General features: G+C 37.2%; 1 protein-coding gene across 2 annotated transcripts in view; it reads right to left on the bottom strand.

Moving 5' to 3' along the window:
* Positions 1 to 15,407, bottom strand: part of AP3B1 (adaptor related protein complex 3 subunit beta 1) — a 179,346-nt gene that overhangs the window by 54,638 nt on the left and 109,301 nt on the right. For both annotated transcript variants that reach the window (XM_064176486.1, XM_064176485.1), the window contains exons 21-22: positions 6,894 to 6,963; positions 5,557 to 5,663 (exon numbers count right to left, since the gene is read on the bottom strand). In XM_064176486.1, the coding sequence (XP_064032556.1) occupies positions 5,557 to 5,663; positions 6,894 to 6,963 (177 nt within the window). The remainder of the gene's footprint in view (positions 1 to 5,556; positions 5,664 to 6,893; positions 6,964 to 15,407) is intronic.

Genomic DNA, 15,407 nt, shown 5'->3' with positions numbered 1-15,407 from the left:
TTTGATCAAGCTCCCTATCTCAGTCCAGGGGCAATTTTGTGTTACTTTCCCCTTCTTATCTGGGGGGAGGGGTGTGCTTGCTTGTGAGAATGGGACAGTTAAGAACAACAATGAAAACATTCAATGCATAGAAAAAAGCTCTTCTGAGATAGGACACCAAAAAGATGGGACATTCTTTATAGGAAGAAGAAAACCAAAAGGGCAACTATAAAAAGGGTAAACTATAAAAAATAATAATATAATATCAAGGATACCATAAATCTGTGTTATCCTAACACTGAAACAGCTGGTAGATGTGACCAACATTGAAAGCTAATTTAAAAGGAAACATCTTTTTTTTTCTGAGTAAAAAAAACACAATTTAGAAGTGCCCTAAGAAAGCCTGGCTAGATTTATAGAAATATAACCTTAGTTATTTAAACCATTATCACTGTTGATAAAAACCTGAGAACACAGAGCAGAAGAGTACCCCAGAAACTGGTCAGAGCCATCATACAGTCTGCTGCTACCACATGGGATGGTACTGCCTCTCCTTCACATCAATATTGTTACATTTCTTCTAATACAGCCATTCCTGGGGTAAGAACTCAGACCAGAGCTTGTATGAATGATACGTGTATCTAGCTGTAGAATAACTACTCCTAACAAAGGTTTGTAAAAACAATATTTATGAAGTTGAGTGGACACCAATAACTATTTGGAGTAGCTGCTAGCCATTTCTCTGCTGCAGGGTCTTACAAATTCTGAAGTAACTTACGCTAACTCCTGTAAACTGCAGACCAGACTAGACCTGTGATATAATTCATAATTCTAATCCCTGTGTTCCTGATACTTCTATGAAGAGAAGTACATAACAAAAAAATAACATACCTCAGAATCAGCCTTCACAGTTGCTATAGGAACAACCTAAATGGACAATGCAACCTAAACAATAAGAAAGTTTTTCCCTTGCAAAGATTACTTCAACAATGTAGAGATTAAGTGCCATTTAAGGTGTTCTCTTATTCTAAAAAATATCTCCATCTGAATACGGAGAGAATTCACGTTTAGTGTTTCTGAAGGAATTGTACAAGTGGGCTCAATTTGAAATTAAATATATTTATCACCTAGTTTGACAGGTCTGCAGCTCAAAGTTGTCTCTTGTCAAAAGTTATTATTTCTGCTCTATGCATTATCCCTCTAAAGAATTTCTCAAAGTTCTGTAGAAGACATGAGAAAGAAAACACAATAAATTACTCCTCCCTTCCTAAACAGCTTCTGTGGGCCTCTTAGTAGTAGGAAAAAAACAGTACCACTTTTACAATTCTACCATAATTCCATATGCACAGTATTTAATGGCAACACTGAATTGTTGCATCAAAGCAACATTTTCTTCTCAGTAACTTTTATAAGTGTATTTTTAGCAGTTAATTATCATAGACATCCTATTCAGAGCTCTACGTATACAGGAGAGCAGTTGATTGTATATCTTTGCCATCTAAAATTCAAGTGAGAAAAGAACAGGTGGTTTAACATTATTTTTCCATCAGCTGTATGGTAAGTAGGAACACTCCCCTCTTCAGCTTCTCTTTGATATCAGAGCTCTCCTCTTCCTCTTCTCACTATTCTGTCTTAAAATAGTTATTTCATGCAGCTTCTTATAACCCTCCTTGTGCAGACAGCATTCATGAGCTTTGCCTCTTCTCACTTTATAACCTCGCTTTCAGGGACAACATCCATTTCCCTTGTTTTCAGATAACTGCTTTACACTGAACAGCTTGCAGCTTTCTCTTGCCTTCTGTTATTCACTGTCACCACATCTTCAAGTATTTTTCAAGCCTGTAAATTTATCTATTTAAGCCTTAATCGGTTTGAACGCAGATTTGCAAAGCAAGCACTTAGGTACAACTTCTCTTGGTAGCACACCCTAAAAAGTCCAATAAGTAGTCTCTGGCAAACTCAGTTACCCGAGGTTAGAATCATAGAATGGTTTGCATTGGAAGAGATCTTTAGAGGTCATCTAGTCCAATACCCCTGCAGTGAGCAGGGACATCTTTAACTAGATCAGGTTGCTCAGAGCCCCATCCTACCTAATCTTGAAAGTTTCCAGGGATGTGATATCTACCACCTTTCCAGGCAACCTGTTCCAGTATTTCACCACCCTTTCTTCCTTATATTTAGTCTAAATCTCCCCTTTCTAGTGTACAACCATCACCCCTTGTCCTGTTGTAACAGGCCCTGGTAAAAAGACTGTCTCCACACTTCTTACAGGCTCCCTTTAAGTATTGGAAGGCTGCGTTAAGGTCCAACAGGTTCATGTTTTCCCTGTTTTGAGGACTACAGGGCGAGACACAGTACTCCAGGTGGCATCTCACCAGAGTGGAGTAAAGAGGTGTAATTACCTCCCTGGACCTGCTGGTCATGTTTCTTCTGAAGCAGCCTAGGATATGGTTAGATTTATGGGCTGTGAGTGGTTGAGCTACCTGAAGATGGACTATAAGTACCAGGGCAGGGGTATGCAGAAGAATTTACTGTGTTTTGCATGCAATTGGAAGAAAGTTATCCATAAATTACCAGAGAATTTTGTTAGAACAAATTGTAATATACAAGTTTGTATGTTTATGAGGGGAAATATGCTATATAAAAGCACAAATCATAAAAACAAATGAGCCACAGGACAAAGCATCAGCCTGTGCCCTGTAGCTTCTACTGAAGGTTATTTTGGGTTTGTAAATTTAAAACCCCCATACCATTACTGTAAAACCATTCTTATATCCATGTTTTTTATAATGTTCAGTAGTCATGAGTTTGAAGTTGTAAGTTTTCTAAAAGCTGTACCCAATTACAGTGCTGAACGATTTGAATAATAGACTGCCTGACATATTCTAAGATAAGTGGCTGCCACATTTCTCTCATATTAGGGTCATATACTGTACTTATCTATTTTTACTCCATGCTCCCCATTGCCTAGTAATAAATTAATTTCTCACTGTTAGTTTGGCATGTGCCCTACAGCTAAATTCATCTTCTCTCTCACTGAAGGAAGAAAAAAAAAAGTTTTCTCAAGTATGACAACTATCCTCCTTATTTTTAGAATTAGTCACCACAGCTTAATCTGAAAATGTTATTTAAAGAGGGACATTCCCACTCAAAGTCTTAAAAGTTGTTTCTGCATTTTCATTTTTAGAAAATTATCTGATGGTGCTGAACAACACATGACAATAGTTATTTAACTAATTGCACTCAAGACTGTTAACAATATATGGAAATCACTTGAAGGAACAGTTTTTAACCTCAGCGTTCAGTTTTTGTTGCTTTCATAGAATCATAGAATCGACCAGGTTGGAAGACACCCCCCAGATCATCCAGGCCAACCTATCCCCCAGACCTATCCAGTCAACTAGACCATGGCACTAAGTGCCTCATCCAGGCTTTTCTTCAACACCTCCAGGGATAGTGCATCCACCACCTCCCTGGGCAGCCCATTCCAATGCCAATCACTCTCTTGGGAAAGAACTTCCTCCTAACATCCAGCCTGTACTTCCCCCAGCACAACTTGAGACTGTGTCCCCTTGTTCTGTTGCTGGTTGTCTGGGAAAAGAGACCAACCCCCACCTGGCTACAACCTCCCTTCAGGTAGTTGTAGACAGCAATGAGGTCACCCCATTGCTTTCTGGTGCACAAAACTCAGCAAAGAACCTCATGTAAATAAATCTGCAGTTACTATCAATGGCAGTAAGCACTCAGCTTAGAACACAATAGAGCCCAAAACACGTAGTCACTATCCAGGCAGCAACAACTGGTTTTTATGTGATTTAGGTTATGCCCAAAGCAAGGAGTAAGAAGTAATGTTCCAGCTTCTTTGCTGGTTATGTGTTTTATCAGGAATTCAGTAGTTCCATGAAAAAAAACCATTATGTAGAATCAACCCTTTCATGCAAAACTCCTCACTGTTTAGTTTACACTTTCTAGCTCTAACATCTGCCTATTTCATTGCAGCTACCTTCTGAAGAATGGAAAGAAGCAACTAGCAAATGCTAGTACCAATCACAAGGAAAACAGAAATGTGGGAGTGGAATACATATTCACATGCTGTACATGACGAAAGAATTAAGGACTGTTCTCAAGCATCTTATTGACAGCTATCTTTACTTTACTCTCAAATATGGTATTTCAGAAGCAAAACATTGTTAAGCTAACCCACACTCAGGAAAACAGATGATTGCCCATGTTTTGAGATGGCAAAGCTGTAATAGATAGCAAAAATGCAGTTTTGGGATTTGCATTCAGAGGAGTAACAACACAGCTGTAGTTAAACTCAGGCCTGCCACCTAACGCTGCACACTGCACTGCAAAGTAATACAAGAGCATTTCTGGCATTTTCAATCCATGTGACACAAGGTGGACTAAGCATCAGGTAAAGAGAGTAGCTGTCCACAGGCTGCTGCATCTCTGCTTGACATATAAATTGACTCACAGCTTTCTTAGGTAAGGCTGAGGTGCAACACATGATCTGAAATTTACCTTTTCAACACCAAATTTTAAAGACTGTAAGCATGGAAGTGAATCATTAGCTAAGATGATTTATTTAGTGGAATCACTCTTGCAGCTCCTTTATGTAAAAAATATTCAATTTTGGAAATATATGGCTCCCCAAGCCAGCACAAAGTATTTTATGAGAAATTACTGGAGCTGCAGTGTAGGTCCAACATACCAGCAGAAAAAAAGTCAGGCTAAAAAATACCTGTGCTTCTGTTGTTTTTCCTGGTCATTCCTACTATTTTCACAAGAGTACCTATCTTACATTGTACTGTTAGAATTCCATATTAAACTTCAAATTTAAATTGGACACACAAAATGCCTAGGGAAAAAAAGAAAACAAGCAAAAACAGCATGAAAAAGGACAGCATAAACTACTATCCTTTTCTCAAACCAAAGAATGTCCTCTACCTCCATGACTTTGCTAACTTTAATTATACCTACAGTTTTGAGATTCCCTAATGGAAAACGCTACAAAGCAGAAAGAACTAACAGAATGAATCATGACACATACTGATACAGCACTGATTGTAAATCCATACCCTTTTTATTTGCATTCAGGGCCTATGCTTTGTATACTCATGAAAAAATACTTCTAAGCAGCAAAATGTCATAATTTGAGGCAAGAATTGTGAAGAGACAGACTAAGGATTAACAGCTATGTAGTTTATCTTTTACAGTGTAGCAACTAGATAATTTGAAAGAGTCATATAGCTTGGGTTACTTTATTTGTGAATTAAAGTTTTCCTAAGGCAGAGAAAAAGACATACAGAAAGAGGTTAAAAATCCTTGAAAGCATCCTTCTCAGACATGCAATACTCTTCTCTTCACATTTCAGAATGTAATTATTACAGTTAAAAAAAAAAAACAAAACACTAACAGACCTGCACATAAATAAGTATTTCATACAAGACCTGTAAATGCTTACACCCATAACCACCCCCCCAGCATTTAAAGGAGTGCCTCAAAAACACAGGAAATGTTTAAGTTAAGACACACACACACACATCCACACCATACTTTTTACAGGCTACTTACATCAATGATTGATGAACTTGACAGACTCAATCCCTCTAGGTCTGCTGTTAAACTTGGTGATAAAACAGCTGCTGTAGGAACTGCCATAGCTGTTGTCACAGGACAGACTAGAAGTAAAAAGCAACTGATTAAAAAAATTACTGAGAAAGACAATGAGCCATTAAGTGTAAAAAAAGTGTTTTACACCCTAGTCTAATTTTTTTTTCCAAGTATGTGTTTCTGAATATCAGAATATTTCTTCAGACGTACAGTCCCAATACTCTGTTTTGAGTACTGGGGCTATGTGTCTGAATAAATAATCAATAATATACATATAGACCACATTCTATACATTTAAAATATTTTGTCCTCTATTTTATCCCTCAGTCTGATCCATACTGTGCAGCACGCTCTTGTTTAGGAGTTACAGGCAAAGCAATTGCAACTGTTCAGTCTGGAGAAGAGGAGGCTCCGAGGTGACCTTACAGTGGCCTTTCAGTATCTGAAGGGGGCCTACAAAAAAGCCGGGGAAGGACTTTTCAGGATATCAGGGAGAGACAGGACCAGGGGGAATGGAGCGAAGCTGGAGATGGGTAGCTTCAGGCTGGACGTGAGGAAGAAGTTGTTCAGCATGAGAGTGGTGAGAGCCTGGAATGGGTTGCCCAGGGAGGTCGTCGAGGCCCCATCCCTGGAGGTGTTTAAGGCCAGGCTGGATGGGGTTCTGGCCAGCCTGATCTAGGGTAGGGTGTCCCTGCACATGGCAGGGAGGTTGGAACTAGATGATCCTTGTGGTCCCTTCCCAACCTGACTGATTATATGGTTCTGTGATTCTACGGTTCTGTGATTCTACATATCCATGCAATTCTAACATGTTGCACCTATAGAAGTAGATTTGAATAAAGGCACTAGAAAGCACAGCCAAAAACCAGGGGAAGTACAATCTTCTAAGAATATGTTTTAACCTGTTCTTCAAAACTGCAATTTTCAGTATCAGATTATATTGCCACTACTGATTCATAGATTGCACAGATGTACAAATAACATTCATTGGCATCTGAGAAAATAAATCCAAGTGAACAGCACCTAAGTCCAGACATATGAAAATTATCAAAGTAAGTTATTAACAGTGCAATATATTCTAATTCTGGAAACAATCTGTTTCTAAACCAAACCAAAATCATGCTTCCCAATAATCATGCATAAAAGTAAGTTGTTAGTAGAAGCATTTTTTTCTTTTAAATCAGGGAGCTGCTATGATGAACAAAATAATCAATGTTTCAGACACTTAAAATTCATTGAATTAACTGAATTGAATTCGTGTCATGGGAAAAAAATGACAGTTTAATCAAGATACTTACAATCATCTAAATCTAAGAGAAACACATCTTTATTTGGAGCTTTTTTATGTTGCACTGGCTTTTCTTCTTTCTGTCAAAATACATGAATATTTCATATTTCAATACATTATCAAAACAAAAATGTCTTTATTTCAGGGCTTTCAGTGAATGTTCCTAGTGAGAAATATTTCTTTGTACAGGTAAGCTGAATCTAAGCTCCACATAAGCTATTCTGAAGCCTGCAATTCAATATTAGTAATAGTTGACACTCAGTTTTTGGTGTCAGATCAGACACCTCTGTAGAGACCATTAAAATAGACACTTTTTTTTTAAAAAGAAAGATTTAGGTACTATTATTTCTGGTTTTATATGAAAACCAGTGTTATTTCATTATGAAAACAGTGTTATTTGCACTTATCTAGGAGTATGGAATCCTACTCTCTCCTAGGATTTTACTCAGTTATGAAAAAAAAAAATCCCTCAATTTCAGTCACAAAAACAGTTTTGTATTTTAAGCCTTGAGACTATTATTATGGATTAATAGCACTTCAAGCAAAGAGTAGAGCAGTAACAGATTTACCTCAGCAGTTGTTTTTAAAATACAGTTAAATAAAAAAGTTTTGAACAAATGTAGTCAAAGTAAGTGTTGGACATACCCACACTGTCTAGACAGCAATGATTCAGAATATCATCTCAGGTATCACGGCTTAACACAGACTCTCAATACTCAGTTAAAAGGACTGATCCTTGGATGTAAACACAATCTAAACACATTACCCACTGGAAGTTCATCAGAATTTGCCATCATGCTATTGTTATCCACTCTTAGGCATCCTCTGTCTGTACTGGCTAAAGAGCCTCCTCTTGTCCAGAGCTAGCTCGCTGTCCAGACAGAGGCTTTGTTGTTCTTTCAGAGAATTTCTTAACTATCTTTAGACACTGTTCACTACCCAAAGTATTGAAAGTAGCTTAAATGTAGTCGTTCCAGGAGTCACACACACTTCCACGAACCTTCTGGTTTACCAGTTTCCTTTCCAAGAGCACGTACATATACTATAAAGCAAATGCATATATTTTTCTTTTACATTTTCTAATAAAAAACAGGCCCAGGCCTCCTTTTCTTGCAAGCTGCTAATTTCTGTAGGCACTCAGGATAAACATTTCTACCAGACCTCACAAACTAAGCTGCTGGAATCGCTTTCTTTGACTACCACCATAGAACAAAATTACTTCTCTGAAGGTGCACTCCATTTCCTCTAGTGTCTCAGTCCTATGTTCAGCTGTAAACAACATTGCTGACCTGATTTTTTTTCCAGTTTGGGGAGAAATTTTATGTTTCCTTCTGAAGAACATACAAGAAACAAGATAATGTTCTCACTATGTGAAACTGTTGATGAATATTAACGACTACCAGGCTTGACTTGAGCCAAAATGGCTCAAACAGACATTAGTTACTTCCATGACCATTACAGATCTGGGAGATGCAGATATTATGGGAGGAGAATAATTCTGTGGACAGAGAAGAATGAAAGCTAGTATTCTAAAAAATACTTTAAAAGTATTTCAATGATCCTTATCACTATGATATTTCAGTGTTAGAGTATTGCTGATTTATCTGAGACACAAAACTCCTTTGGAGAAAGGAAATCTTGCAGTACATTTCAAGTGTTGTTAATCCTACTCTATTCCTTATATGCTTTGTCCAGAATTAGTGAGAGACTACTGCAGAACCCACTCTCTTGGAGTTCTACTCTGCTCACAACTACCTGACTTAACTGTCCTCTTCCAGCCTGTTTATTAAGTATCATTAAGTATCTGCTGTCTTTTTTTTTTTTAATCAATGAAATAAGGATAAATAGTATATGTCATAAGACAGAAGCTCCACTTGAATTATTCATGTCTATGAATGTCAGAAATAATGTTATGACAACTCTTCTAAAGAATACCAAGTCTTTATGGGATCATTTGGTGAATAACCCTGAATCACAATCTTAGCTGCTACCTGCAGTGGTTCTGCTATAAACTGTACATCAAAACTGGTTTGCTACATTATCTTCAGACACCAGAACATACTACAACAGAACACGGCTCTCTAGTTTTCACTAGTGTCAAAAGATTAGAGAAGGGAGGTTCTCCTCCCCCTCTACTCTGCCCTGGAGAGACCTCATCTTGAATACTGTGTTCAGTTTTGGGCTCCCCAGTTTAATAGGGACAGGGATCTGCTGGAGATGGTCCAGCAGAGGGCTACGAGGATGACTAGGGGAGTGGAGGGCATGGCTTATGAGGAGAGGCTGAGTGATCTGGGGTTTTTCAGTCTGGAGAAAAGAAGACTTAGAGGGGATTTGATAAATGTTTGTACGTATCTGAGGGCTGGCCAGGATGGGGGGAACAGGCTCTTCTCACTTTCTCCCTGTGATAGGACAAGGAGCAATGGGTGTAAGTTGCAGCAGAAGAGGTTCTGCCTCAATACAAGGGGGAACCTCTTTCCTGCAAGGCTCACAGAGCACTAGAATAGGCTCCCCAGAGAGGTTGGGGAGTCTCCTTCTGTGGAGATTTTCAAGGCCTGCCTGGATGTGTTCCTCTGTGATCTGTGTTATAGTACTGTCCTGCTCTGGCAGAGGGGTTGGACTTGATGATCTCCTTGGGTGCCTTCCAACCCCTAACATCCTGTGATTCTGTGTGATCATGTGAAGGCTGAGGTACTCAATAACTATTTTGCCTCAGACCCCATTGGCAGTCTTGCTGTCCCACTCCCTACTCAATACACCACAAGGTGTGGATGAGCAGGGAGAAGTCCCTTCCACTATAAGGGAAGATAAAGTTCAGGAGCCTTAAAGGAAGGCTGGAGAAAGATTGTTTAGAAGGGCTTGTTGCAATAGGACAAAGGTAAATGATTTAAAACTGGAGCAGAGTAGATTTAGGTTGGGCATAAGCAGGAATTTCCTTACACTGAAGAGTGGTAAAATATTGGAACAGGTTGCCCAAGGATGTGGTTAAGACCGTGGCCCTAGAGACACTTGATGTCAGACTTGATGTGGCCCTGGTCAGCCTGATCTAGTTGGAGGTGTCCCTGCTGACTGCAGAGGAGTTTGACAAGATGACCTCTGAGGGCCCCTTCCAAGCCAATGCAAGCTGAGAATAGTTACACAAAATGCAAATACACTTAAAAGAAAAATCCTAAACTTCAAAACTCTTCCCCTTCCTACTCCCACTTAACCCATTTGGTGAAGCTCCATCTTCAGGTACAACTAAGGTTCAAAGGTTATATTTAGCTAGAGTTCTGTATTTCTTAAGTTTTCTAGTACAAAGGATATTTCTCCATTTCCTTTTATTATGAAGCCAGTTAAAATCAATAAAAAGTGGCTCATCCACATGAGAGGCTGCAGTACAAGGATGAGAGTTTAGAATGCTTCAAATCTGCCAATGGCAGCATAGCTGAGTTGTTCTAAAAAATTAGAATTGCAAACCAAGAAATCTTCTTAATCTGTGTCTGAAGATGGTTAAGATAGGATATTCTATGTCACAAGTAATACCAACAGCATGCCTCCATTTTTTTTCTGTTATCTATTTTGTCATTCTAAAGTAGTTACTATGTGCATATCACAAAGCTTGATATGTAATTTTGTAAGATTTCTGCACTGATATACTTTGAATCTGCTTTGCAATTAATTTTTCAAACTGATAAAAAAGTCCTTTACAATTTTTTTCTTGCACTTCAAAATAGAATAAAATAAAATGGTACTAAGGCACAAGTACAGAATCATTACATCAAGGTAATAAGAGATTGTAAGAAAACCTACTACATGCTTTATTATCAGAATACTGTACATAAGTACATCACTTTACTGTAAAGAAACAAACAAATCCATAAGACCCCCCCCTAAAAAAAAATCCAACCCACCAAAAAGAAAAAAAAAAAAGAAGAAAAGAAAAACACCACAAGATCAACCCTACCCTCTGGGAAATCAGAAGGTAATTAAATCAAGGTAAAGTAAATGTTAAAGTATGGCCATGTCTTATTTTCTACTGTGGTCAAGTATGTCAAGCTTAAGTAAATACTTGGGCAATTTTATGTGTGTGTATGCATGCCATATAAAAACACACATAAACATTTATCATATTTATATGAATATTTCTCTATCTAAGGGTATATTTAGTAATTGTAAGCAATAGTGTAAAAAACACTGCCAAAAAATATACTTAAGTCTTAACTCTTATAAACATGATTATTTATTAATTTGGTTTTCTCATGAAAAGAAAATTGATTGGCTTTTTAGGTGTAACATATAGCAAATAACTGCAACAAACACTACCAGCAGATATTTCTGTTTAATAGAAAAAGCTCTGCAATCCAAATCAAGATGATAAAAAAGCTCTGATGTGTCTGGAATTTATCTGTTACAAAATTTTCTATCTCTTTCCCTAAAACCAAGTCTACAAAGCCAAAGAGTTTCCTACTGAGAGAGCTCACTATGGGAAAAGCAGAATACTAAACAAAGAAGTTAAGCTATATTCCATCAAACATTTCTCCATTTGCAATTCATCTTGGTAATAGAGATAGAACCTGGTAAATGCATATAGGACTTGAAGCAGGAGATTTCTCTTGCTCAATGCATAATTCATGTGATCCGCCTGCAAAGTGTGTAAAATGAGAATTTCACACTGCAGCATGAGCCATGAAGCTGCAGAGAAAAGGCAGATGAAATCATATTTTGCTGTGTGAATTTTATTTCTTATTCTCCCAATATTTATACAAAACCATCATTGACAATCCAAATGCATTGACAGATCACCCACTGTTTCCATTCTGTTAGCACTTGAAAAGAGATCAGGCAGAAAGAGAGACAATTTGTTTTTGTATATTTTTTAAATAGTGGATCAGGTTTTTAACAGCTGAGTGACTGTATTATACTTGTATAAGGAGATCAACAGCAGCTGATTTTAAAATCCCACTGTAGAGACACCTACTTACACATGCATCATCCTCAAATCTGCATTTTTGGCTCTGCAGTATTTATGCTTACAATATAATATGGGTCTGAACACCTCGAACTAGCTGTATTTCAAAATGATATAAAACACTGCAATACAAGAGAGAGACTTTTCTATTCACTCACTGCAGCTCAATTACAGTGAACACAACAGCCTTTTCAAAATGATTCTTCAAGGGAAAAACATATGAAAGCATTACTAATATACTCAGGAAAAAGCTGAAGGTTTTGTCATCTGCTTTAATACTAGTAAATGCATGGATGTATGCACAAATTAAATCCCATGCGAGTGTAATCGAACCTTTATTTCTTACAAAGATTCTGCTGAATATGGCAAAGGTATCCACAAAACATTTAGAATGGCAGCACCATCCAAAACATCAGCTGTGTGTTACATAGTTCATAATGTGTGGCAAACTATAAAACTACAAAACCAGACCTTATTACCTACCTTCCTTATATGTATTTCAAAAACTAATTTCAGTTTTATTAGAAAGGAAAGGTAATCCTTACACATCATTTTCTCATATACAGCGACCACATGCTATAGGAGACTAATACAAGCAACAACTTCAACAAAATTTCTAAGAATAAACCCACACATTTCTGAAAGCCTGACTGAAATGGTCTGCTATGTGTGTGGCCTGAAAAAAAATCACATAGAAAGCTGAAAAATTTAAAGATCTTCCAGGCAATAAACTAAACATGGGTAGTTCTTGTAAAACGTATCTTGACTTTATCTATAATGCCCTCTAAAGTTTGTCAATGATTTACTTTTTTTCAGTTTGGAAGGGCTTACCTAGCTTATCAACAGTCAAGCCTCACCACAGGGGTCAAAATAAGTCTCTCAAAAAAACTACTTAGCATAATTTGACACAACATAGCTGTGATTCTCCCTTCACCCCCTCATCCAATTACATTTCTGAAAATAACCAAGTAACAGAAATACCTCCAATATAAACACAGGCATCCAACACAGCTTCAAAGGAAACTAACTTCTTGGTTCTAGAGATTAATATAGTACAAGGAATCAGAACATATTCAAGACTGTTAAATTAACTTGCTCCCTTCCCCCCTTTATACACTGCTGTACAGATGAACAGCCATAGCTTCCTGCCTAATTTCTTGGTGAAAAGGAATTTAAGGACCATAGACATTTGGCTTTTGCACAGTGAGCTCCACGCTATATTTTCTTCTCAATAATCTCCTTGCTTCTTTGTTTGATGCCATGCATAGAAGCCAATGGTTAGCTCTTTTTAAGATTTTTTGTGGTTTAAAGTATTTGCAATCTTACACTTCCACTCTGACTTTGATCAAGTTTCCTGTGAATTGCTTATAACTCCTGTTTTTGTTCCTAAGACAAGTAAGGCTTCAGGGCTAGTGCAATGCTCTTTCTCTTCTCCTAAAATCCAAGGGCTTAACAATTTTCCATTGACTTCAACAAACCAATCCCAAATTCTTAGACATTCTATTTCTCATAATATTCCATCCATTTGACAACATATTAATGACTGCTGCTTTAAATATAAAAAGCTTCTTTGTGCTAGCAGTCCTTACATTTCCTGTGAAAGAAACAGAACAGTTTAGATAATTGTAGTGAAGGAAATCAGGAACAAGGATGCTGATATCCTAAGAAAAATAGACAATTGCAGCACTAATGTTTGAACATGGTTTTCCAGTGAATGCTTAAAGCTAAGCAGGTCTGAGTATCTGCTGCTTCCTGGTGAAAAAATATTGTGCTAATATGCCAATCTGCAAACCATTAAGACTTAATGGAAGTCCCATTTAGCATCAAAGAAGTTTATTCGGATAGAATTCAAGTTATATCTATTGTGCTACCAGTTTTCAGCATGATCTAGTTTGGCTTCTCCACTAAAAAAGCCTTTGACATAGGCATACTACCTGTCTGGTATTTGGGCAGGTAACAACGATCAAACCATGGAAATACCACTATTTCTCGCACATTACAACCTTTATTCCTTTCTACAAAGCAGAATGAGATTAAAAACTAAGATTACAACTCACTGAGTTCCTAGGTGGACCTATAGAGTTACAAAATGAAGATGATGTACAACATAAGTTCAAGACTTAGAAAAACAGAAAGCCTTACATCCTCAGTTAAAGGAAAAACACACCAAAGCAGTTTAGTGAAGTTAGAGTCTCCCCTTGCAAACTGTTCAAAACACAGCTGTACACTGGCTTCTACAATTGCATCAAATGCAACAAAAAAAAAGTCTGTTTTAAAAGACTACTCAGGAGGCCTGACCATAATGTCTTTGCTTAATTTAAAATGCATCACCTAACTCTGAAAACCACGTATCAGTATTAAAAAAGAGAGTCCTGAGATACATTGCTGGCTTCTAATGTTTTAATAAAATACAGAGAAAGAAAGGTACAGGAAATACTCAAAAACAGACATCTTGGGTTTAGCTGGGATAAAGTTAATTTTCACAAGAAGCTGAGGCAAGGGGGTGTTTGATACTAAGTATGTCTCCAGGGGAGCTGGCTGGGGGGAAGGAAGGATCACAGCTCGGTAATGGCCTGAGCATTGGATTCCAGATGGTAAGCAATTGCCCTGTGCTCTTTATGCAATCATTATTATTACTTTCTTTTCTTTCTGTGTTGTCCTATTAACCTGTTCTCATGAGTTTTAACCTTTTTGTTCCAATCCTCTCCATCCCACTAGAGGAATAGAGGAGTAAAGTAAGCAAGCAGATGAATAATGCTCAGTTGCCTACAGGGCTTAAGCCAAAACAAGAGAAAGACAAGTTTCAGAAATTCTTTTACTCTTCTACCTTAGCAAGTTTAGCATAAAGTTTCTGATTTACTTATTTTTACAATGAAAAGTAGGTAGAGAAACAGGAATCAATTAATGGTATTAACCTTAACTCTATTATGCTAGATGGGTATAATGAACTTTTAACCTGTTTTTCTTCACTAAAATAAGCAACTAAAATTTAACTGCCACATGAATGGCTCTGTTGAACACTCTTGCATCTTCACACATTTCCAAATCCAGTTAAAAAAGAGGTATATTTGAAAGCTTTCTACTCCATAAATGTAAGAAAATAACTGATTTTTTTAGACTTTATTCCTATCAAAACCAGATAGCAATAAAAAGCTGATTACTCACAAAGAATATTAATTCTGCTGATCTATGTATACACTTCAAATGCAGATGCATTAACTGCACTATCCTCATATTTCACAAGAAATTTTAAAACAAAACTAGTGGTTTCTGCTGAAATGTCTTCAAACTCTTAAGAAATAATGGGCTAACAATAGTTTCTTTGTTCTGCCTCCCATCAGATCCAGGTCCTGTATTAGTTCTTCTTTAAGATCCCATTTTAATAGAATAATCATCACAAATCAGGTATTATTTTTTGTGAGCTAGCCTTGTACTAGGTTTTCATCAGTTCAGCAGTAATCTAAATAGGTTCTATTACTTTTCATGATCTGAAATAAAACTGTAACAGAATTAAAACCAAAATACACTTTCAATTATAAAATCATCTCACTTGCTAAAACTAGTCTGATAATCTGG

This window comes from Pogoniulus pusillus, chromosome Z (assembly GCF_015220805.1).
Source record: "Pogoniulus pusillus isolate bPogPus1 chromosome Z, bPogPus1.pri, whole genome shotgun sequence".
NCBI lineage: Eukaryota > Metazoa > Chordata > Aves > Piciformes > Lybiidae > Pogoniulus > Pogoniulus pusillus.
Note: the sequence above shows the minus strand (reverse complement) of the source record. Positions and strands in the feature narration are given on the sequence as shown.